Source organism: Squalius cephalus (assembly GCF_949319135.1).
Source record: "Squalius cephalus genome assembly, chromosome: 3".
In the NCBI taxonomy this organism is placed as follows: Eukaryota; Metazoa; Chordata; class Actinopteri; order Cypriniformes; family Leuciscidae; genus Squalius; species Squalius cephalus.
Window position 1 is genome coordinate 22,574,029 of NC_137124.1, and position 26,946 is coordinate 22,600,974.

Consider the following 26,946-nt stretch of genomic DNA (forward strand, 5'->3'; position numbering starts at 1 on the left):
TAACTTTTTCCTCTCGCGATAAGTCATTCCAAAAATCATGGCAATGGATGTTGGTAGTGCTGCGTCCGAAATCGAATACTTCCCTACTATATAGTATGCGAAAAACAGTACGCGAGCAGAGTAGTATGTCCGAAATCATAGAATTCGAAAAACAGTAGGCGAGAAGTACCCGGATGACCTACTACATCCGGCGAGATTCTGAAGTGCGCATACGATGGACACTTTACTATCCCATGATGCCACGGGAGAGGAGTTGTCGTCGTTATATTTGAAAATGGCGGAAAACGGAGACGCGGCTGTTTACAAGTGTAAGTACTTTACAACACACTTTTTGTTTATTTGTGGTTAAATTGTATTCGTTTAACATCATACAAGTAAACGATTGACTTGTTAAAAGTTTAAATAATGTAAATCGAGGGTACAAGTTTGTGAATTGGCTGCAAAATTACAATTTTATCATTATTATTATTGCCGAACAGAACGAGCTAATGTCTGTCAGTTAACACTGTTTTATTTAAACAACGACGTTGTTTCTCAGTTAAATGAGAGGGTTACAAAACTTTTATTTTTTAATTTTAACGATTTTATTTCTTCTTTACCAGTGTTGATATGTAATATGTGTTGGCTACAAAGCAAGCTACTGTTATCAAGTGTAACTGTTAACTTACCTCAACTTGTCCAACATTAATATTAATTTAATAATATAGATTGAGCATGGTTCATCACTAATGTTAAATTCTGTGTTGATTTTGCAGGGGCTGATGACCACACCTGTGTTCTTATAGAGTGGCTAATGAAAGAGAGGAAAGAAAAGAAAGAGCGACGAGAAAAGAAAGAGGAAAGATTCCTTCAGCTTTTAGAAATTGCTAAAAAAAATTATAATAAAGAAAACAAATGTTACACACTCTCTTTCCATTTATTTGTTAGTAAGTTCATTTTGTAATGCTGTTTTAGCAAGTTTTATTACAAAACACTTAATTCCCAGGGATTTACAGTAGTTAGATTGTCAGTTGTAAAGTATTTAATATGTGGCATGGAGTAATTAATATTTTTAAAGGGTGTTGTGTGTGCACTTCTTCTGTGGCAGATTCCAGATGTTTTTTTTTTTTGTTTTTTTTTTGAAAAGCAAATTGCAGGTATATCTGAAAAATATGAGTGCCACACTGAAGAGAAATACCCACACACCCCAGACACCTTTAAAATGTATTTGCTTTATTTTTGTATATTATTTAACTTTTAAATGGATACAGAATACAAAAGTTTAAAACAAAATCACAAAACTTTGGCACAAAGTAGTATAATAGAGCTTAAAGCACCACCAAAGGCAAAAGTTTTAAAACTTTTTTTATTAAAGTGTCATCTTGAGGGAAGAAAATGAACGTCAGCAGCTTCAGTAAGGTAACCTTCACAGGTTTCTAAAGATCTAAAGGGACTTTCTTACTAACAATCTCATTTGTTGGGCATCACTTTAAAATAATTTAAAATCTGTTTCTTTAAAAGCATGTGTACAAGATGAGAACTTTACACCCTGGGCAATTTTTGGATTTCCACTTGAATTTTTCCTACCCAAATTTAAAGTAAATAATTTGTAAAAAAAATTAAGCTCAAATATGTGATATGTAGCTAGAACACCAGCACCTCGATGTCCTTTTTTTTCCACCCATGGTCGCAATCAGTGACTGGATGGACTACCGTGAGGGGTGGAGGTCAGCTCCATCTTTAAAATATAGATGAAGAATTGGCGTTGTAGGGCTCACAATCTGTAACGTGTTCATAGTTTATTTTAAAATACAATTTGAATCGACAAGACACTTGTTTTCTGTGTTGGATTATTTATATGTATATGTATTATATGTATATGATCCATTTCTTATATGTGTGTGTATATATATGTATATAGCCTACACACACACACACACTGTGATATTGCCATCCATGAATGAATCGACAGAGATAAACACACGCATATTATTGATTCATTCATGTTTATTCATTGATGGCACTATCACAAGCAAATAAATTACTTTTTCCTTACCAAAAATCAACCTCTGTCATTGTTCACAGGTTTGTGTGTGTGTGCGAGCAACTGACCGACGACTCTGAATTGTGAGCACGAACGACGTAAAAACGCAGACGAAAGCGGAAAGAAGAACTAAAAACATTGCTCAGTTGGTGCAGTCAGTGGAACGGGCTCTTTAAATTTTCGCGCTGATGTGACCGCGCATGTTACGTGACAATACCAACATGGCGCATGTAGTACGTCCGGACTCCATTCATACTACCCGTATTCATACTATATAGAACGTACTTTTTTAACGGTCGCGAAGTACGTTCTAATTTAAATGTAGTACCTACTCACAAAGTATGCGATTTCGGACGCAGCCTAGGTTTACATATATCAAAGCCACCGCACTAGCCATTATTTTTAATCGAGGAGACATAGGCATGTTATCCAAGCATTATTGGCAAGGAAAGACCCTTATACTGAGGAGGCACATAAGGTGTTTCTGGGTGTTTCTCCCTCATATCTGCTTCAAGGTCTTGATAAATTGTGGCATTTCTTTGTTGTTTAGAATCAAGTATTCTCCTAATTCTTTTGTATTTTATGAGTTTAATAAAGAACTCTGTCTCATCTTCTGTCCAAACATACTATGTCATCTACGTCAGGTGACCTGTAAATGCGGAAAAAAACTGTTTCCATTGCAGTTTTGTGAAATATTCCTTTTTCGAACTGCTTGAAAAACCACCTCATGCGAGCGTAAAACCATTTTTGTGATAAATGGGAGTTTTTGCGAAATTGACGCGTTTCAATTCGCAATTTCAATTTGCGCAATTTGAAGGGTAATGGAAACGCGGCTACAGTCCGACTGTACATTATCCAGCTTAGTACACAGCTACTCACCAAATAAACAAAGTGGACAAATTCATTCATTACAAGCTGTTATGAATTAATTAATGTAATTCATTAATTATACAAACTGTAAACTTGTGATTTTCCGGAGCTTGAGATGCATTGAACATGTCAATCACACTCAATAAATATAACTCGAAACTGCTTTTCTCGTGTGAAATGAGGATGCGGTTTTCGCTCACCCATATCTGTGATCCAGATGGCCACTTGCTCATAGAGGAAGTTGAGGATGAGGATAATGACAAAGTTGATGCATGAAGCAGTGACAGAGGTGGCAAGTTGAGGAGTGATGAGAGAACCCACAAGCTGGATCTTACTGGTGGGGCTGTCCTTCATGACGCTGGCGAATGCTGCATAAACCGCTAATCTGTAAGCGATCACCCCCATTATACAGGCCACTATCAGAAACGTCTGACAAAACAAAGAGAAGAAGGGACTTTTAAACAGATTGAACTTTCTTTAAATCAGCTTGCTAGAACAGTGTAGGAAATTAGTAGAAAACTCACCCAGAAGAGAACAGTTGCTCCAGACAGGCAGAATCGAGCACACTTGCTGGGGAAAGAAAGATAAGGCTCCATTTCCTGTTAGAATAAAGAGAGTGTCAGCAAGCCAATTAGTACTACAAGTGTTTAAGTGCAACTGCAGTCATGGTACAATATGTAAAGGTATTTTGTGTAAATAAAAATGACTATGTTAAACAACATTTAAAAAAATATATGAGATGATGAATAAATGAGTTTTAATCAAACTTTAGAATTCTCAAAGTTAACATGGAATCCAAAATGACCCCATTTACGTTCTTACTAGACGTTTCTAGGCTGGTGTATAACAGGACTCTTCTACTGCAGACTTCAGTTCCAACCCTAATTAAACACGCTAGTCTGTGATTTAAAAGTTATTCTGAACACAGCGGTTGGCTTGTTTGGGAAGTTTGCTAAATTCAGCAAAACACTGGACTGGATTTGAAGAGCCCAAAGCAAAGTATATTCGATATTTTATTAGTACATTTACACTAACATTCAAAAGTTTGGTGTCTGTGAATTCTTTTCTGTTTTTTCTGTTAATTTCTCCAGGATTTTTTTCAATCTTTACTTTTACTTTCAAAAGTCTTTACTTTCATGACTTTATGACTTTGATGACGTTGATGACTTTATGCATCCTTGCTGAATAAAACAATTTTTTGCATAAAAAAAAAAATCTTACTGAACCCAAACTTTTGAACGGTAGTATAAGTGGCAAATCATCACCAAGACAACATGCAGAGTTTTGAATGCTTGAGAAACAAAATCTCTGACATAAATTAGAATTTAAATGGAGTATTTGTCACATGGAACAATAACTAAAATGGCTGAAGAAGACTTGCCTTTGCCATGTTTATGATAATGTGTTAAATGATGTGGCAAAAACCAGTTTGGGCAGAAGACAAATGCAAATATTGACTCGGATCATGCAAATTATTTAAAACATATCAGGCAGATTCTCAGTCACAAATCAACACGTGACAAAGGCTATTAAGATAGTGTTATCAGCATGCATTTGAAATCTGAAAAAGTAACATGCTTGAAATGTCCTGTTAACAGAAGCTCTTTGAAGTGTTCAGTTTTCATTCTTCACCCTGCTTTTGATTTTTTTTGTCTCCTGTTATATTCTCATTCAACAAAATGAATAGTTGAATAAAATCTTTATTTTTGGGGGGTTTTGCACACAAAAAGTATTCTCATCGCTTGATAAACTTAACGTTGAGCCACTGTAGTCACTTGGACTATTTTAACAATGTTTTTACTAACTTTTCTGGACCGGCAGAATGAAATTGCCTAGAAGCCTATGAAGGAGTGAGACAGCTCTCAGATTTCATCAAAAATATCTTATTTTGTGGTCTGAAGATGAACCAAAGTCTTACGGGGTTGGAACAACATGAGGGTGAGTAATTACTGACAGAATTTTCATTTTTGGGTGAACTAACCCTTTAAATCACGCTGTAGTGTTTGCAGGTACCTGAGTGAAGCGGTTGAGTCTGCGGCCTGTGCACTTCAACTCATACTCTGGCCTGATCTGTAGCTGCTGCTGTTCCTCTTCAAAGTCCACAAGGTCCCACTCATATTCCAGACGGGCCTGCCGCCGTTTCCAGAACTCTAGGAACAGGGTCACTGCAAATCACCCAGAGAAAGAAAGAGACAAACAGAGCAGAAGAATAAGAAAATACATTTTAGGAGTATATGCTCACACTTACTATCAATTCAATTTAAATCTAACCAGCTTCACACACAGTGTCACACAGTGTTTTCCCTCCTTATGAAAATAAGTGTACTTCAAGTTAATCTTACAAAAGTTTAGAAACTAAATAAACATTTTTTAAATGTATGAATACACAGTGCACTGGGTGCAGGAATATTTACACAGTGCTGATTAATCAAATCCCTGCATAAGCAGAGCTCATTTTGAGCCCTGTGTGAAATTTATTCAGTGTTCAGTAATGGATAATCAGCATGCACCACTACCCTAAAGTGATTACAGACACATTATGAAAAAGCATACACAAATTATGCTCCTTCATTGTAGATTTATTTAATGAACACATTCTGTGACAATGTGGACACTTTGAAATGCTTCATGCACAGTTACTACTAATCTCTCATTAGATACTGAGTCTACCTAGAGATATCCTGCTGGCCTCTAGATGGCGCTATTAAACTAGTATTTTGAACAATAGAAGTGCACTCACCCCAAATGCCCATGAATATGGCGAAGAACACAGTCCCCTCGTTATCAAATAGATGGGATTGCTGAGAAAAAAGGATCACATATGAGGAAAATCTGTCTATGATGAAGGGACAGTGCATCTAAAACTTCCTTACTCACCCAGGAGGACAGGCATGTTGAGTTGAGTTTCCAGTAGCTACACTTTTTATCACAGAGCGGGCACATGACAATCATCCCTCCAATTTTTGGGTCACAGATCTCCTTGCTGAAAAGACGGAGGGGGAGAGAGAGAGAGATGGGGTGAAATATGCAGAAGTGAACATGTCCAAAATCTCTGTGACAGCATTTTCTTCTACCCCTATTCTTGACGTAATGCAATTACCACAACATGGAAAACTTGGACACAAATAAACCAGGCTTAACAACAAATTTCACATTCAATGAGCATGTTCCATAAACATCTATAGTTCTGAAAACAAGAAAAACAAATGTATCGAGCCTCTAGAGTCCCTCTGCCCTCACAGTACATTACAGATTGTATGGCAAGTCTTAACACACCGACTCAATCTTTTTCATTTTCAAGTTTTGATGCTATTTGATAAAACGTTCTTTAGACAATGAGAAACATTAGACTGAAAGTATATACCTACTATCAGAGGTTATGGTCTACAAAAGAATACAGATATTGCATCTTATTCAATATAACAACATTTAGTGTGCAACTGCAAAAACACACTGACTGTACACAATAATTAAGAAACAAAACAAGCTCCTGAAGCCTTAGTTTTAACAGTTAAAAGGGCAACAAAAAATGCATGTAACCACACAGTATGGGACTCAGGAGGCTGAGGTAAAGATGTGTGTTCATAATATGACCTATATATCCTGTCAGTGCCACTAACCTTGTGATGTTGTCGTCGTAACTGAGCACACCATACACAAAACAGATCACACCCATGACTGCAGCAAAAAACAGCATTTCCGTGTAAAAGCCCAGCCAGGCAAAGTAGATACCAATCTTCTCACCATAGTATTTCCTATGACAAAATACAAACAGGAAATGTAATGCTTCTTTGATATGCTGCTGCTGCTGCTGCAAAAAAAGTGAGAAGCTTTGCCTCACTAAGTTGTACTCTTGCAGCAGTCTAATGATAAAGCATCTAACTGTCTGCTGCAGATATGGTTATTGCACTCTTGTTCAGATGTCATGTCTGCAGTGTCCTCACTTGATCAGATTGAGTGGCTGCTCCTTGTAGAAGCAGAGGAATCCAGCCCAGTGCCTGTACAGGTGATACCTTTCACTCTCACACTGCATGTCTTGTGCTTTCTTCCAATACCGACACTGAGGAGCAAACAGCAGATAGATGTTAACCAAAGATATACACAAACTTTTAAAGGGTTCATGAACTTTATTTTATTTTTTTAAATGTTCTCTGAGGTCCACTTATAATGTTATCAAGATTTTTACATAAAAAAACCCATCCTGATTCAGAAGTAATACGTTATTTACTCTCTTGTTTTTGACTCTCTCTTTAAAACAGTACAAAATTCAAAATTCAAGACTTGGAAGTAAACGCCCACTGCTATGATTGGGTAACAGTTTTGCATATTAAAATAATTTTCAACATCCCGCCATTACATCTGGAATTGTTTCGAAAATTGTTTCAATGTGAAAAATGTATGCATATTACGCATGCTTTATAAGTCTTGGTTGTGGAAAATAAAGTTTAAGTACTTGGAGTTACCACAGTTATTGTTGACAAAGTATGACTTATGGTGTTTCATGTAAATGGAATTATGAATGAATGTACCATATCGTTTGTTGCACTGTCGTTCTTACAGGCCATTCATAGTTCATCCTTTTCGATAAAGTGAAAAACGTGTACATTTATGTTGTAATTACTTACTGATGACAAAAGAGATGATGTCGCATTTATTCCAAAATAATAACTAAAGGTAATATTTAAACAATTTATTTTATTTGTGTATTTAATGTTCAGCTGTTCTTTTTAAGTCAACTTATTTTCAGATCATCAGTGATGCTCATTAAACACTGTCTGTCACAGACACGATGCTGTATCTTTAATTTCCACAAGCTGATTGCTCATTAAAAATCCTTTCATCATGTTTTCAGGCCATTTCAAGATTGATTTTGATGTGACAAAGCAGTGATATCTAAGTGGCTGTGTTGTTTACTTACTTTTGTTTACTAACCCTTTACTTAATTAGTCTTCCGATTAACGCCATCATTTAGTTCATTCAGACTGACGCACAGAGGGGGGGTTTATCGCATAACCCAATCATATCCAATCATAGCGCGATGGGGCATTGCCTCCTCTCACATGACTTTCCCTTATTCATTCTCAATTACCCCGCACTAAACCCACCGCACACTTGACGGGATCTGTTAAAACTCAATGGGCTCAGGGGAGGCAAGAGAGATGCTGCGTCCCGCTGTATCTTCACCTGGGGGTGTCGCTGTTGGACAGTGTTACTTTAGAAAAACGAGTGACTTGTACACTTTTTAATGTCACATTTTGTAATATTTGTGTTGTTTTATTTTTGTAATATGGATTATTTTCTCATCCTATTTTTTGTGGAGGCACTGTCTCCCTTGCATCCTTGGAGGCAACTATTTAGTTTGACTGCAATGCTACAGTATAAATACTTGGTACAAACTATCTGTATCAGACAAAGAAATAGTGACACATGGTAAAAACACTGTTACTCACATTTGTGTGTTGCGACATTACTGTCGGATCCAATTTAGTCATCACTGCATCATCTTTTATTTTCAGTCTCTCTGAAAAGTAGGGCTGGAACAAACGATTATTTTTCTCGATTAATCGAATAATTTAACGATCTTTTGCTTTTTTCTGAATAGCCTAGTTGATTAATCCATTGATTAATTTACTGATAAATAATAACCAATAATTTACAAATAAATAATAACCGCAACTAATCTATGTATGACCTTTTACCAAATGATATTATTTATCACAAAAGATAAGGTTTATGCAGCGTAGGCCTAATTAGGAAAGGTGTTTTACTATGGCTGAGTTCACAGTCACTTTTTGGGATTTACAGCAGCAACTGCTTACAAATGTGAATCCTAAAATGTTTTGTTCATTCATTGTTCACAACCGCATTCTAACTAACCGTAGCAAAATTGTCAAACATGGCGGTGTCCATAAAACCGTGAAGTTTTACCATGATCGACAGCACGTAATTAAATAAATGAGTCCAATCGAGGCGCAAGTTCATCCATTAGATATTTTAAATAACCAACAACAGTGTTCAATGCTTTGTAACCGGTTGCAGAGAGTACTTTTGAGCCGCACGTCTCGCAGCTTCGCCCGTTTAAAACATTTCCAGACTTTCCACACTTTAGATTAGGCTTGATTTTTTTGTAATAATGGCTAATTTTCAGAATGCCCGGGAGCCGCCATCATTGGGGAACATAAACAGCACGACGAAGCGACGCATTCCACGCAAATCGACTAATTAAAGTAATCGATTACGTCGACGCGTCGTTCCAGCCCTACTGAAAAGCCTGTGTCGCACTGTGCCTTGTTTAAAAATGAATCCGTAGTAAAAATTAAGTGAACAAACGAACCGTGTCTTACTGACGCGATCTGATGGGAACTTAAAATTAAAGTTCATTCAAGTTTCCAAAACTTGACACTTCAAAATCCTCAGAGGCATCGTTTTGTTGCTGGAGCAGTAATCCTGTGTTTGCGTCTGTTTCGTATTTACTTGACATGACAACATGACGTGTGAATCAGTGGGCGGGGCTAAAGAGGCAATGATGTAGAAGTAGTCATTATTCTTCTGCAGAGGCGGTCTTTCATTGCATTGTCATAATGTGACAAAACTCAACGAGTCGTTTTGCCAGCTTGGTTTCAGTAAAAGCTGTTTTTGGAATTACGAGGAAGTTCAGAAATTGACTGGATATTTTTATAGTAATACCTCTTATATGTCAAAAGATCAAGGAAAATTTCTCAATTCATGATCCCTTTAACTTTGTAGTTTTCTTTGGTTTAATACAATATAGCATCATTGTTGTTACTACTACTACTACTACTACTAATACTAATAATAATATTCTATTTTTATTATTATTGATTATGTATTAAAAATCCACTGGAATGTACAAACAACTTCTGCTAGATAACATTAAAATGAATGGAGCTCTAAATGGAGCTATACTAAATTGCAAACAAGTCACAGCACAAAAATGCAAAAGTGCATAAATCTCACACTCACGTCATGAAGGGGATAAGCTGAGGTGTAGGTGCCGTTGTTCAGCAGTCGTTTGATTCCCGTCTTATCTTTCTCTTTACGGTCTTCCTTGTAGTAAGGGCAGCGGGTCAGGATGTAGTACACGATCCTGTTGCGTGTGGAGGGAGGAAAAAACGTGTCCTTATCATCAATGAGGAAGAAGTCAACCTTGCTCTTGTCAAAAGGTGCAGTGAAGTAGTCCGGCTCTGGCCTCATGATGCCGTCTGGAAGCCGGAAAGGGTGAGTGAGCCACTCCAGAGGAACTTCTCGAGCTTTGGGAATATCGCTCGCTTTAAAGGGCACTTTGATCTTTAGCACATCCGCATAGGTGGCCAACACCTCCCATGGAGCGTGGATCTTCAGATAATATGTCTTACGATCATCTGACTCCTACAGGGGGAGATTTTTTTGAGAGGGGAAGTGTTATATTGGAAAATGCGTAACAAGGTATCTGTATGCATAACAAAAAAGCATTTGTACAAAATCACATCAAAAGACACCTTGAAGTAATACATGAATTGCAATTTTAATAGTTTAAATAAAGCTTTAAAAAACAAGAGAAAGGTCTAAGCTTATAGACCTTTAATAATAAATATAATAAAATAACATAAAAAATACAATAAAATAAAATCGGAGAATAATAAATGCACAATATTTTTTTATATATATAAAGCAGTAAAAACAAGATAAAGGTCTGTGCTTTGATATAGGAGATAAATTATTATATAACAGTTCTTTCTGGTTCTCGAATCTGATTGGCTGAGAGCCTTTTCCAGCAGCGCTATATTCACACAGTAACAGCACTCTGACCGTTTAACCGTTTGTATCACTCCGCTTGCGGCGACTGTCATGGCGGTCGAGCAAATCCACCGTATTTAAAAAAAAAACATTTTTAGGCAAGAATGTGGTTATTTAGACCTCAAATATGTAATCATAGTGCCTATTTTACAATCTGTCGAGACGCTTTCACAGATGTGAGCTCCAGGCCGTCAGCGGCCGATCAGTGCTCATGTTCCCGCAGAGAACAACGTAATATCGGCCAGTCCTTCGGGAATTTATAATATTTTTAAAAAAAAGATATAATTAATTTGGGGTATATCAAACGGGCAATCTTTGGTCTTATTAATCTATTACTTGTTCCAGAGCAAATCGTTTTTGGTTAAGGGGAAAATTAAGTTTCATAACTCTATATTTAGGCTATATTTCACTTAAATCCTGTACTAGAGTGCTGCTTGTACGTTTGAGTGAATTGTTTGCTTGTGCTTATTTCCTATAGTCTTTTATAATGGCTATTGTTGTTAATTTAAATATTTTTGTTCAATACATTATATCTTATATAAATAATATGCCGTATTTGGTATTGAGAAAGGATCGTGGTATGGACTTGAATGAAAGTTACATTATTACGCCATTAGACAGTCTTTATGTGTGAGCCAGAACAAGGAAGTTGTTTCAGTGCTGTCATGGGAAGGACAATGACGAACATCTCGCTTTCCTCAGCGGTCATTTTTGGATATAATATTATGGACATCGACCTGAAGAATGAATGCTATATCAGATGCAGGTAATACACTCTTTTTAGTCGATCTCTCTCTCAAAATACCATACTGTACTCTACATAATACCTCAAGCTCAACTGTCAAACTGAGATTTGAATCCGTGGCAGAAGGAAGTAGTTTTGCACAAAAGAGGAAGACACTTAAAGACACGTTTTAATGACACTCCATTGTGGTTTTTTATTTGTTTACTCTTGTGTGCCGTCGAACTGTTGTATAAACGCAATATCACATGAGTAGCCGTGAGGTATGGCTGTATATCAGCACGCTGTGATTACCTACGGCCGAATCACAACCGTGCTGATATAGCCTACAGCCATATCGCACGGCTACTCGTGTGATATTGCTCATATATATAAATAAAATAAATGCATAAAATATATTTTTTTAAATAATAAAATAAAAGATCCATAATAGAAGTATAACCATGAGGGGGCATCTGAGGCTCAGAACCTCACCGATTTATCTTCAGTCTCCAGCTCAAGACCAGACTTCTCCAAGTTGGCTTCAAACTCTCTTCTTCTCTCCTGGAAGAAAGGCCACACAAAAACATCAGTTTCTTTCAACTTTATCATTGTACTATATCATTCATGGTCTCTTTCTCTTTTTATCATTAGTTTTAAGTCATTGATTGATTCAGCGTTGTATATGAGGCTATTTTATATGTGATATTTAAAGTCCTGGGGCCAGTTTCACAAAGATAGACTTTGACTATGGCTTAGATATAGTAGATAGTCAGACTTTAGATAGACATCTAAATCAGACCGTTGCACAAAGCACTTAAGACTCTGACTATCTTAAGTAGGACTACACTGCAATGCATTCTGGGTAAAATAAGACACTTTTCAAAACAAAAAACATGGCGGATCGAGTAAGCGCATTCAACCGCTCAGTGCAGTTTACCCCAGTGGAAAATATGTGTTTGTTGGAGGACTATAACAGTTACAAGGACATTTTACTTGGCAAATTTAGCGGAGAATGTAGTAACAAGAAGAAATGTTTCAATTATGAGCCATTTTCCCTTTTCTTTTGGCTGTTTGTAATGTAACTGATTGTTACTGCTGGTTGCCAAGGTAACGGAGTCTTAGACCTAAGTTAGACTGGGGGTAAGGTGTCTAATTTTTTTGGTCTAAATTAAGTCAGTCTTTATTTTTGTGAAACAGTCTAACTTGTATTAGACTAGTCTATGAGCAAATTTTAGACTTGTCTAACACTATAGACCGGTCTAAAATAGCTTTGTGAAACCGGCCCCAGAGGGTTGTAAACAAGCTTTGGACTACGTCTTTAGAGAAAACTCGTATTTCCCACGAGCACCGGTGACCTATAGTTACCATATCTTATCTTATGGAACACCACCTCAAATGGGTGACTCAAGGGATATGACCTTCATTAAGCAGAGAGCCTGACCGTGCATCAACCTCTGCATACAGGAGAAAACAGAGGATCAAACCGGTTCACCAGCAAACCCTTCAGTGTTCTCAGCGATTGAACTGAATGAAGGGTCTGACCCCCTGCTCTCATTTTATGCAATCACTGTTTGTCATTCAGTTTATTGTGCAACAGCTTCTATCTGACTCTGACTCACTGTTTCTCACTGTGCCTTATGACCCAGCAGACATCTCACCCCATCTCACCACCACTGCACGCCTACGTACAGGTCCCCATCACACTATTTTTGTACATAGTGAGCAATATTAAGCTTCAGCCATTGTTTGATTGCTTAACAAGGCCAAGTACAGAACATTTTGGAGCAAACGCACACTAATTAGAATTCCTGCATCAATAGTAATTACAGATGATGGAGCAATACCAGAATTTTATGCATGACAGAGATCAGGACTGTGGAAAACAAACAATTAATGAGGGGTGCAGAAAATCTGTGCATGAGCAAATCTGTGATTTTCTAACACCTCGAATATGTGAGTGTAAACATCATTATTTTCAATAATGTTCTAAATATTTATATATACATTATATATATATATATATTTATTTATTTATTTATTTATTTATTTATTTATTTATTTATTTATATTTTTTATTTTTTACACACTAACCCTCCAAACCCCACCCCCAAATCCTTCTTGTCGGTTATAGGCTGTAACAGTTTGTTATGTTTCGTGGTGCGGGTTAGCCCAGTTTGTTTTTCTTGCCATTTGTGGAGCCTGGGCTGTCTATAGAGACAGTGTTTTTTTAAAGTGTGTTCAGGGGACAGGCAGCTAGCGGATGGTGAGGAGATGTTTGCTGTATGTGACAAAAAAGTTTTGGCCTAAATAACGCGTGACATCGCTTAGAGCACCTTTAATATAAGTTTTTTGGGATTTGCGTAACATTTTGCAACCTTATTTCTGCTTTAAAACCAATCATATAGGAAGTATATTCAAGTAATAGTATGTGTGAATTGCATTTTAAATGCATCTTTGAATGAATTAACAGAAAGGACTAATCAGTGACTGTCTTGTCTTTGAAGTGTGTTGTTAATAATATAAGCATACCGCTTTTTTATCTCCATCCTTGTCGTCAACGTAGGACAGGACGAAGTCGATGCGCCGTACACCATCCTTGAAGTACACAGAGTCCCTGTTCTCCTCAAACTTGTCTATCTAAAAAAGAAACATTCAGAAGATTCATATCAACATCATTCCCACTTATACACAACTACAGTACATGACCATACAGCCTTTCAGAGTTGCCTCCTGTCACAATAAACAAATGTGTCATGACGCAAGTGATTTCTATTAACTATACTTATTTTTTTAGTTGACAAAACCCCAACAGACCCGTTACATCAGTAGAGGTGATGCTCAACATACCGCATAAATCACTTTAGTGCTCAGGGTAGAGAGAGCAGAAATTTACTGCCGAGTAAAACATCATCCTACTAACACAGCAGAAATAGTATCATGACAGCATGAGAGGCTCCAGGAAGAGCTGCAGCAAGATGTGCTGAGAAAATCACAGGTACCGTATGAAGAGAGCTGTTACTTCTGCAGACATGTAGAGTGTAAGATCAACACACACACCCACACACACTGGCTTAGCTATCTAAATGGTGACGTTCCATAGACCTCTATTATATATATATATATAAATATATAATAAAAAAAAAAATATATATATATATATATATATATATATATATATATATATATATATATATATATATACATTTTAAATAATAATAATAATAATAATAATATATTTTCATTTTGTACCATTTTTCAGATGAGGATGTCAACAAAATAGTTTTTTTCCAGGTTTAAGTTAGCCTGGGTGCCAGCCCGAACCCCGCCCACAATATTTTTTGGTCGGGAAGTTCGGTCTGGACTCGATCCATTGAGGAGTAATTATGCTCGGCTCCTAGAAGGCCGAGCCAATCAAATTGCCAGGGCGGGCTTTAATCGATGATGGACAGATGGTCTGCGGTTACGTAATCACTCACGTCACCAAAGAGCGCTTGATTTGAATTAGTTTACAACAAAGATGACTGCAGCTGGAGAATTGAGATTTCACGAGTTCACATTTACAAATAAGTCAGATAGAATAAATGCGTAGGCTATATGAGATGTCACGAGTTCACACAAATAAGTAAGATAGAATAAATGCGTATATGACGTTCTGTCCGAGGAGAGGGCTGTGGGCTCGGTAGCCATACTCCCCCCGTGTTCCTGGTTGTGAGAGAACAAGACAAGAGTGAGGATTCGGGGTGGTGGAGGGATGCTGAAAAACTGTCAAGGAGTGTTAGGTAAGTTGACAGAGTGAATATGCTTCCTCGGTAACGTTAGACATGGTATTGTTTGATGATAAGTTGATATTGGATTGATTATTTGTACGTGCTCCTCCCGAACTTTGTTTATGAAACATCATGTGTAGATTCCGCCATCGCGTCTGTTATAGAAGATATCGACAGCGCATTCATTTTAAAAGAGGAACAGAGAGCCGCGCCCGCGACATTTTGTTGGTTGAAAATATGAATGAAGGACATGCGTCATTTACTCCGTTGCTCTGATTGGTTGTAGGTCTATCCAATTGAGTGCAGAGGTTTTTTTTTTCCTAGTTCGGTTGAGACACGCCCCATAATCAAATCTCTATGGAGCGGTATCAGACTCACATTCTGACTAGAATATGAGTATGACGAAGTCAGGCTAGGTTTAAGTCACTTCTGGGTACAAATTTTTGTACAAAAAGACAATATGTAAAAAGACAATTATGTAAAAATATGAACTTAAAAGAACACATCAAGTGACAAATTTGTAGTCCATCTTCTCTTATAAAATTGTGATGATGCCATGATACAGTGATTGTATCAGATGATAATTCCTTTGGTATTTTTTACCTATTGATGATTATTGAATAATTACTTTATTGATGTCCTAGTATTTATCTCATATACCAAGACATTTCAAACAATGCCAAGGTTTTAATCCAGACACAAGTCAATAAAAAATATGCTAATATTATGGTACCTTCTTGTAAATATTTTAAGCAAAAAATGCAAATGCAAAAATGATAAAAACAACCAAACAAACACCCCAGCCATCCCAGACACAAAACCAAAATACCAATACCAAAACCACTGACATTAATACAGTTGTGCAAATGGGGTATAATAAAACCTAAGGAGATTCACAATTACAATTAATTAAATTGATTGAGAAACATACTGTATACTCAAATTACAATTGAGAAACATACTGTATACTCTATCTTCTACATCATGCATACAAATCCCACAGGGACAGAGGAGGAGGAAATAGCAGCTGTCCCTACAAATATGCCGCTCCAGACAGTAAAACAAGCCAAAACAGATCAGTCACAAAAATGTTTGCCTGCTTGGAACGTCCGTCTAAAAAAGGCCAGTCAGTGACCGAACCAGGGAAAGTCATTAAACTAAATAAGTCAAGGCAATGCCAATGTGCCATATGTGAAGGCATGTTATTGCGGACCACTAATTAAATGTGAGAGAGCTGACAGGAGCACTTATTTTCAAACAGGTACTTTGTTAATCAGCATTACTGGTCAGATGGGACCTTTGTACGCTGCTCCTTTAGGAAATGACATGGAGGGTTATGGATCACTATTGATGACAAAATGACAACCGAATACTTCCAAGCAATCTATAAAGCAACAACAAATCAACAAAATCATTTAAGCTCCAGGAATTCTCAAGGACATCTAGGAGCATAATGTGAAACTCCATGCATGGAGTTTCACATTATATCTGAAATATCTGCACTTTATTATTTAAAGGGGTGGTTCAGGATTTTCGACATCGGACCTCATTTTCAAGTGAGCCTGGTTGTTATTCATCAGTGGAGACAGTTTTCAAAAAAATTCATCCAGTCCTTACTTTTGGATAGTTCGCCTATGCTAGGCTAGCGCGAGTCAACGGTGCACGTTAGCCTGCCATTAAAAACAGTTTTACCCACTCCACAGTACACCAAAAGCAAATAAATTATAACGCCAGACTATCGATGTAAATGTCTGTTGAGAGAATAATGAGACAAGCGAGGAAAATGACAACAGCGAAGAACCTGTGCCTAAAGAGAGCTGTACGTCTGAAATATGGCAATATTTTGGCTTCAATAGAGAAGACGTGTCATAAATGCAGGTACTGTGAAAGGGGCCGTTCACATATCGCGTCTAAAAATCACAGTCTATGCTAAAAATGCATGGAAAGCGCGGCCGCGCCACTATCTCCTTCTTTCCACAAGCGCTTGCGTCTGTCGTTGCTATGCAACCATGACCTGCGTGAGCTTGTGGAATTCTGAAAAGTTTAGATGTTCTCATCTCGTCGCGGAATAGGCGGGCCTGGAAAAATGTGCTTCCATTTTGCTTACCGCGCGCCTGCATTTGAAATAACGAATTTGCACGCGCAAAAAACGCGATTTGTGAACATAACTTAAGTGACGGTGTCACTAAGTCGTGCCGAAAAATTTTGGCCACGTCGAGAGGAAACTAATCTCCACAGTCATCTGGAACGCTATCTCAGGGAGCTATATGAACACTTCAAAAAGTGTAAGCCCAAATCTACCAAAACTACTAACGAAATGCCAAGTAACAATAACAGAGTCTCACAGACAACCATTAATCAAAGTGTTGCATGTGTAACGTTAACCAGTGTTCGAATTGTGTCAAAGCTCTTGGGGGGTCCCCCCCCCCAAAAAAAAAACAACAACAACAACAACAAAAAAAAAAACATGATAATATACATATTTTCATTTATTTATTTCATATAATACTATAATTTCATTTACTTAACTTTTAGTGTTTCAGAACATGTTTTTGCAGCTGAGCATTAAAGGGTTACTTCAGGATTTAGCATTAAGCTTTGTATTAGTAGAAAACCTGTAGTATTTTCGAATTACCATGCTTTCCACCCTCATATCCCCCTGAGAGGAGAGATTTATGTATTTTTTGTCTGGAAAAAATCCTCCGATGACGCAAAAATCGTCATTTTGCGTCATCGGAGGATTTTCTGTCCAGAGGCTAAAGACTACAGCCAGTAGATGGTGTTGTTCCGCATGTTTACAACCCGCCCATACAGGGAGGGATCTCACTCACAGAATGTACACAGTATCAGCCGTCTTTCTTTGGAAGCTAAGCTAGCATGCTCTTGTTCTGTGGAGAAAGCTGAATAATAGGAGAAAGCTGAGTAAGTAGGGGTTACCATCTTCCTTTTCCCGGACTTGTCCGGCGGGCGAGACTGTTAAAAATGTCCGGGATTCGGCTTTTGCGTTCTGCGGGTCGCCATTCATTGTTTACATGCACACCTCTCGTTTCAATCTAACTGAATTCATTCCGATCGGTGAATCTGACTGTAGTGTTTACATGAACGCTAAACAAGTGATCGGTTGATGTGCGTTTTACCCTTGCTAAGAAAATTTCCACTCCTCCGTGAGAGATGCGAGACCCGGCGCGTCTCAGTAATGACGCCATCGGCCTCGCGCCGTTCTCCCGCGGCCGTCAGCCTCGTCCTGCTCGCCACAGTAAACATGATGAATGGCGACTGTAGAACACAAAAGCCGAATCCCGGACATTTTGGGTCTCTAAATCCCTGGCAAACTCATCACTTACTTAGGCTAGCCTTGTTGTTTTCAACTGTGCTCTCTAACCGGTAGGCGTGGCCTCCTAAGGCAGCGAAGCAAGTGCATTCTGGGAGTTGTTGTCTTTCATCCACATAAGCCAAAAATACATTTTCTGGCTTTTCTCAGTCTAGAAAGCTCCAAATTCAAAAATTTCTCCACATTTCTTCTACTTAAATGACCTATTTTAAATACACATTCATCTTCCCAGAGGTGAAGTATCCCTTTAACTCAGGCGTAGGTGCTAAAATCCCGATCATGTATTTTAATAAGATATGTGTATTTTTCGTAGACCATCATATAGCTTACTGTGTTTCCCACAGTATTTTTGTGGTTTGAGCTCGGTACCTCTAGGGGGGTCCGGGGGGGCAAGAAAATTTTGTACATTTTAAAGATAAATTCATTAATCTGGTGCACTTTGAGTCCCCCGAATCTGCTGTTAAAAATAAATAATCCACCCGCCAACCTCCCGCGAACCTATATGATATTCTCTGATTTAGATATCTGCATCTGATCATCACATTTATTCAAATTCTCAGAGTTAAGCTTGATGATATGATCAAATATCACACTGAAGTAGGCTGATTTAAAATTAAGATTTATTTAAAATAAAAGTTCTTCTTTTGTCAAAATTACATTTCCAGCCTAAACAGAGACTTTACTCCCTTCAAACTTAAATTGTCAATGTTTCATTACATCACTGTTGGAAAACACTCTTATCAGAATAATTTTTTTAGCTTTATAAAGGGCATTTCTTTCCCTAATTTTTACTCTCTATACTCTTTCCCTACTCTCAGGGAACTGAGTACGTTATTTATTATTTTATTTTTTTGATATTGAAAATTGTTTTAATCAGGGCATTTGTCCGGTTGGGCAAGTACAATTCTCTTTCACTTGTCCCACGTGTCCCGGACAAGCGTTAATGTCGAAATTCTATTCAGATCTGTAAATTACCAAACAATCATAAAAGAAAGAAATATTATCTTACCGTCATCGTGAGGTGAAAATGAGGATCTGCCAGACTCTCGTGAAAGTGCTTATCTATAGCACAAATTTTTTTTCTCGTACCATTTATTCGCCAAAAATAGTTTTTGCGTGCATATGATACGCACTTTATGGCGTGTAATACACACGTACTCCACACCCCTAATCCTACCCAAGGGGTTTGCAGTGCGTAACATTTACACGCAAAAAAAAAAAATAACTTATTTTTTTGCGTATAAATGGCACGATCAATAAAATGTATCAGTTTATAAATTTGAGCGTCTTTTCAGACGCAAATCTAATTTGAATTTCTAATGGGAGCGGTAGCGCAATACTTTGATAAAAAAAAAAAATATATATATATATATATATATATATATATATATATATATATATATATATATATATATATATATATATATAACCTAATAAATTATGTTTCTATTATTTTAGTTTTAATGAAAAACCAGGGGACCCCCGAGGTCATTTTTTTGGGCCTTATGGGGGGTCCCTTGATGCTTATGGGGGGTCCCGGACCCCCCAGCCCCCCCTCAATTCGAACACTGACGTTAACTCCTTATGAACAAACTCAGAAGAATATCTATTAGTCTACCTGTTTATTTTAGTATGATCATTACATATATAAATGATAAAAAAAAAAAAAACTTAAAAAAAAATAGCATTTCTCTAGGGAAATGTTATATCGCAAGAAATATCGTTATTGCAATACTCAACAACAATATCGCATATTTTCCCAGTATCGTGCAGCCCTAGTTAGTACAGCTTACTTCAGAACAACTCATTATGTCAGTGTGAAATAAACAGTTATGGACATGTAGAAATTAAAGTTGAAGCTCCAATCTCCTCCCGAAAATCCCCAAGTCTGTTGGTGCTTCAGTGCACTACTTCGTTTAGAGAAGCTGTCAATCATGACGTCACATTCCCATTTTTATAGCATCAAGACCAACTAAGACCGGACTTATTTAAAAGAAAAGAAAAAAAACAACACTTAAACTTACATCAGCGTGATGAAAATGACCTAAAATGACAGAAAACATCTTTGGAAAAAAAATGATTTGAAGTGTAATTTAATTGTTGTTTCCATCGCGTCCATACCTCAGTTCGAGCTTTCATAATTTTCATAAAGTGCTCCAATGGTGGTATGTCACAGAGAGGTAATGTCCAAAGTAGTGCTAGCAAATGGAAACAGCAATATGGAAGTAAAATAATGTCAAATGTTTTTGAAACAAAAAGCCTGTTGAATTGCACTTCTTGAAAAAAAATAGGCATTGCATTAACCATGCTTGCATTTTAATGCATTGTATTTTTAGGGCTTGCATTTTTATGGGCTGAAATTCAACATGGTTGAATATTTAAGCTGTGAATATTTCAATTAAAAACATTTCAAACACATTTTCATTATTAAAAATGCAATAATCCATATTCACCTTTCATATTTCACTTCCAAAATACTCAAACTGTTTAAAAATACAACCTATAATATTCAACAGGCAATTTTCGGTCCATTTTATTTCGCTTTGAAAATTCGCTTCCACAAATTCGGTGGTTCAAATTCGACAGAAAATATTACGTTGACATCCATGAACTGCAGGAAGAGCAGTAGATTACCGAGCGTACTCTCCATCTGCTGTTAGTCGGCTTCACCAGCAGGTGGTGCAAAAGCTCGTGTTGTTGACGAAGACAGAGCAACAGTTAGAGCAAGCCATTCATTCATAAAACTCATTTAACAGCAATGCAAGTGTATTTGTGATTATTATGACGGCGGTTTTATGTCAAATTCAGTGTCTTCACAGTTACTTTCCCTGTGTAGCCTACAAGCATCTTATTGGGGATGTAGGCTGTAGGCTACTATATAGGCTCGATGGACTAAGAATATGAACGTAACGCGCAAAGTTTCATGCAGAGCGTTTTGTGATATACTGGCATAAAATCAACACTTGATCAATACTAACACTTTCTCTCTTCTCTTCTCTTCTCTTCTCTTCTCTTCTCTTCTCTTCTCTTCTCTTCTCTCTACAGTATAGTATAGTATAGTATAGGCTATGCCTACGTGTATTGCATTAGCTTAAACTGGGAAGAGTCATAGCACTTGCATATTGCTGTCCTCCTATTGTTAGTTTAACTGTAAATCGCTTTGGATAAAAGCGTCTGCTAAATAAATGACTAAATGTAGCCTAATAAATGTAAAATTGGCTTGACATTGGACATTCGCACATTTAGGGACCGTCTCAAAAGTTGCATAAAACACTAGCATACACGTTTCTAACTTCAATAGCAAACTTTAATTGAATAAATATAAAAAAATCCAAAGGGTGCGCATTATGCCTGACACTACATGAACACTTTATAGTTGGTTTTATGACTGTAAGTTGTTCTATTCAAATGCTATTGAAGTTAGAAACGTGTATACCAAAGTCGTATAGCCTACACTTTAGAGACGGTCCCTAAATGTGCGAATGTCCAACGTCAAGCCAACTTTATGCCAGTCTATCACTGGGAAACGCTCAGCATTAAACGAGTTTGGTCTTTTATATCACTGTAATTAGTCCATTAAGCTATACGTTAAGCGTTTTATATGTCCAGCTGGTGAATCCTTAAGTATTGAGGGAAACCCTAATAGCTTGCATGCAGCACATCGCCACAATATAAAGTTAAGGCAACTAAACAACCAAGAGAAATATATGTCAACCTCAAAAATGTAATATTGGATCTGTATATCCGCATCGGGGAATAACATTATAATCTTGTTAACGGTAGAGAAAGATGCTTGTAGGCTACACAGGGAAAGTAACTGTGAAGACACTGAATTTAACATAAAACCGCCGTCATAATAATCACAAATACACTTGCATTGATGAGTTTTATGAATGAATGGCTTGCTCTAACTGTTGCACTGTCTTCGTCAACAACACGAGCTTTTGCACCACCTGCTGGTGAAGCCGACTAACAGCAGATGGAGAGTACGCTCGGTAATCTACTGCTCTTCCTGCAGTTCATGGATGTCAACGTAATATTTTCTGTCGAATTTGAACCACCGAATTTGTGGAAGCGAATTTTCAAAGCGAAATAAAATGGACCGAAAATTGCCTGTTGAATATTATAGGTTGTATTTTTAAACAGTTTGAATATTTTGGAAGTGAAATATGAAAGGTGAATATGGATTATTGAATTTTTAATAATGAAAATGTGTTTGAAATGTTTTTAATTGAAATATTCACAGCTTAAATATTCAACCATGTTGAATTTCAGCCCATAAAAATGCAAGCCCTAAAAATACAATGCATTAAAATGCAAGCATGGTTAATGCAATGCCTATTTTTTTTCAAGAAGTGCAATTCAACAGGCTTTTTGTTTCAAAAACATTTGACATTATTTTACTTCCATACAGCAAGCTGCACACTCTCTCACACAGAGACCTCTGATAAGAGTAGGTCACTCCCCCTCACTGCAGAGAACTGGGGGAAACATGCCTTGGCCTGGAGACTCTCCTGTGATGAACTGGTTTATACTGTTCAGGGACTGAGATCACAATCACATGATCATTGTAATACTTCATTATTCACTAAAAAGCAGAGCTACAGTTTCAGTTCTAGATGCCCCCTCACTAAACTGGTAACACAAGGGTGAGTAATTCAGTATCTGAATTTGAACACAAGCAATGATTTGTCACTGTTTTAACACTTCAACAGCTCTGTTGGACTAATGGGACTAGTGCTTCCTCATCTACTTGGCCTTGATATGAACACCCACTTGGCTTGCCAAACCACTCCTTTATTGCTGACTGCACTAAGATGTGGAAATTATCATTAGCAAAGTGCACCAGCAAGAGAAAGAAAGCAAATGCATAATCTATTGATGCTTGCTGCTTACATAGCTTATTATTGCCAAAATCAATGCTTAAGACTGAAGTACTTTTATATTTTTAATGCAGTGGAAAGATATACTAAAAGGTCCAATGTCCATCTCAGGAACAACCAGAATCTCCTTCTGTATAATAAACATAAGAATTTTCTAAACGTGTGAGAATTTGAATATCTTCAGGGTTGCTTAAGTCATCAAAATACCAGGACATTTAAAAAAATGTGTTCCCAGGCCAAGAAAAGTCATTATTGCAATTAAATTAATTAATGCAATCTTTAAAATCATGGAAACGTCAATTGAATAGTTTTTTTCTAATCTAAATATTCCTTATATATAGTAAAACCCATTTTGCATGCCATAATAGAGTTTGATTTGTGGGCGAATTGTTCTTTAGAGTTGGTTCTTTTCAAAACAGTCTAAATCAAAATGGTTTTTAAAAATCCTTAAATCATAAATGTCATTTTTTGTTCACAAATTCTTTTATGATAAAGAGTGTGAATCGTTGTATATTGCGTTTGGTGGACATTATAAAAGTGTATTAATGAGAGAACTCCCAAATCCCTTTGACCTGTCTTCAAGAGCTGTACTTATTTACAAGTTCAAATTGGCCCAACATAAATGTTTAAAACAGAGATGTTTATGGCAGTTGGGAGCAAGGTTATAATCGTTAACGAAAACTAACGAAAAAACGAAAACTAGGTGGGAAAAAACATTGTCGTTAACTGAAATAAAAATAAAAACGAGGCATTACAAAAAAACGATAACTAACTAAAACTGTAATGTGTGTTTGGCAAAACTAACTAAAATAAAATAAAATTATAGAGTAAATGTCCTTAGTTTTCGTCTTTGTCAAGGTATTTCATTTTTTAACGCTTTTTAAAACACGCAGCGTATTCGTTCAGCTGCATTTCCTTTCCCTGCTCTCCCTCCGTCTCTGTCACTCATGCGTCTCTCACATGCGCGCGCGCACACAAACACACACACACACACACACACACACACACATACACAGCCCCTCCCCTCCGTGCACACCGCGTCTCCATGAGAACGAGTGTTCGTTCGACGTTGAAAGCAAGTTCGCTAAAGGTTAGTATCTCTATCTCGTGAACACCTTACAATCACACATTAAAAAGTATTTTGGTATCAAAATATTTTAAATTCTGAATATAATTTTGTCAGTGTGTTAATGTCGACCCGAGAAGCGATTGCGCCTTTTTTAGAAAGTTAACTAGTCGCAAGTTTGAGGTAAAATGCACTTTTTGGTTGTGGTTGTCGATGTCAAAACACTATATAAGCTTTGATTCAAATATTAAATAATATTATATAATTTTTTTACTTTTACACTTAATATTTGCTGCTTCAATCCAGATGAGTAGGCTGTAGGGAAAGTGGGGTGAGTTGTGCCAGTTTTTACTCAAAGTGACTTTAAAGTGAGGCCATGGCAGTAATTCCTTCAACTTAACGATGTACATATATTTCAGGATGTGGTGTATCCCTGAGAACAATAACTTTGGATCTGAAATAAATTGTTTCAGAAATATAGCTTTTGGGGAAAAAGTGGTCTCATGGCACAACTTGCCCCTGGTGCGGGGGAAGTTGTGCCTTTAGGGCAGGGGTGGGGAACGTTGATCCTGGAGGGCCATTGTCCTGCAGAGTTTAGCTCCAACCCTGAATAAAACATTTGGCTGCCTGCAACTTCAGTAATCCTGAAGACATTGATTAGCTTCAGGTGTGTTTGATTAGGGTTGGAGCTAAACTCTGCAGGACAATGGCCCTCCAGGATCAACGTTCCCCACCCCTGCTTTAGGGGAATACATTGGGGTAAATTGTGCCAGTGATTTCTGAAGTAAAACAGAACATTTTAATGTTATGAACTGTAATGCTATATGAAAGCAAGACAAATTCAATACAAAATTACTCATTTAAGGTTTATTTAGATATTGTCACCCTGGAATACCATAGCATGCGTTTTTCCTACTATGGTCAATTGCATAGGGATTTTGTATTGAACATAACTCTGGATCACAGTGTCATAGAGACAAGGGGGCGGGCTCATTTTACTCAGACGACCAATCAGTCTCTCAGGATCATTGTGAAGCTATCAAGCTACGCCCTAGCAACCATTTAGAGCACCATAGCAACACAATATATGATATTTGTGACTCATTTCAGGCAAAAAGGCTTTGGCAATAGATGCCTGTTGACATAGCGCTGTCTGTCAATTATGTAACATATAAGAATAAAGTGACTAGGCTAATTTCTAAACTTACTATTGTGACATAGGCCACTTAAAAACTGAATAAAACTTCTCTTTAATAATATAGTGCAAACTCAAAACTGAAATCAGTGTTAGCTAAATTAAACAAATAGCAGGCAGGCCTAAGTCAAACAATGATGAGGCATGCCCATCTCCTCACTTCTCAAGATTATCCCCTGTGAGTATGTAGGTCTAGGTGGTCTGGATCTGGCACAACTTAACCCAGGCCCGTTGGCACAAATCACCCCAGACCCACAAGTTTGAAAAACTAGCATGATCCAGCAGTTAAGAGCTAACATCATGCTAACTGTATAGACTCATTGTGTAGCCTACTAAAGCACTAAAACATGTGTGAAATGTTTTCAAACTTGTCTATAATTGTTCAGACACTACAATCAAAAAACCTTAATCATAGAAATTTTACTTTGAAAGGGAAAAATCAGTTTTTTTGCACTAAAATGTGCTTAACTCTCATGCCACGTGTCTCTCTTCTTTGGAGGATGAGTAAAAGTGATTGCTTTTCAAAATTATATGGTCACATGACCAATTTCTTCTATGGTTTTCCAGAAACAAGGGGTGGAACTACTTCCCCCCTGGCACAAATCACCCCACTCTCCCCATAGGGTAAATTTAGTATAGGGTGTGAAAATTGTACAGCTGTGGTATTTGTATAGGGTGTGAATTCTGTATAGAAGATGTGTAGATTTTTGGTACAGCGTGTGGATTTTGTAAGAGGTAAAGGAATTTCAATGGGGTATGAATTTTTTTCTAAAATTGTATTATGTTTTTATTATTACACAATACTTTTTCTGACTTTTTTGAATCTTGCCCCTGACAAATAACCCAAATTACAAAAAAAGACTGAAACTAACACTAAAACTAATAAAAACTAAACTAAAACTAAGCATTTTCAAAAAATAAAAACTAAACTAAACTAGCAAACCCACTTTAAAAACTAATTAAAACTAAACTGAATTTGAAAACAAAAAGTCAAAACGAAATAGAAATAAAAACTAATGAAAAATGCAAAACTATAATAACCCTGGTTGGGAGACCTCTTGTTGTGAGTACATTCACACACATTTAAACTACCACAACCTCAAAATGTGACCCATTTACCACATTACAAAATAGCACAGTAGTAGATATATGACTGAGATGAAAATATCTGATATCTTACCTCCCGGTGACCAGGCAGCTGTGTCCCTCGGTCAGAGATGGAGTTAATGCTGCCATTATTACCTGCAAATGACACAGGGGAAATTACATTAATATATATATATATATATA

At 37.0% G+C, this 26,946-nt stretch overlaps 1 protein-coding gene across 5 annotated transcripts in view; it reads right to left on the minus strand.

Annotated features, from left to right (window-relative positions):
* Nucleotides 1–26,946, minus strand: part of ano5b (anoctamin 5b) — a 44,134-nt gene that overhangs the window by 4,799 nt on the left and 12,389 nt on the right. For 2 of the 5 annotated variants that reach the window (XM_079867492.1, XM_079867491.1), the window contains 12 exons: nt 26,837–26,898; nt 13,944–14,051; nt 11,907–11,975; nt 9,878–10,282; nt 8,344–8,427; nt 6,838–6,953; nt 6,514–6,648; nt 5,771–5,876; nt 5,634–5,694; nt 4,907–5,058; nt 3,418–3,492; nt 3,094–3,322 (listed from right to left, as the gene is read on the minus strand). In XM_079867492.1, coding sequence (XP_079723618.1) covers nt 3,094–3,322; nt 3,418–3,492; nt 4,907–5,058; nt 5,634–5,694; nt 5,771–5,876; nt 6,514–6,648; nt 6,838–6,953; nt 8,344–8,427; nt 9,878–10,282; nt 11,907–11,975; nt 13,944–14,051; nt 26,837–26,898 — 1,602 coding nt within the window. Of the gene's footprint in view, nt 1–3,093; nt 3,323–3,417; nt 3,493–4,906; nt 5,059–5,633; nt 5,695–5,770; nt 5,877–6,513; nt 6,649–6,837; nt 6,954–8,343; nt 8,428–9,877; nt 10,283–11,906; nt 11,976–13,943; nt 14,052–20,633; nt 20,703–26,836; nt 26,899–26,946 lie in introns of those variants that run through there. The other 3 variants (XM_079867494.1, XM_079867493.1, XM_079867495.1) reach the window with 2 other exon arrangements.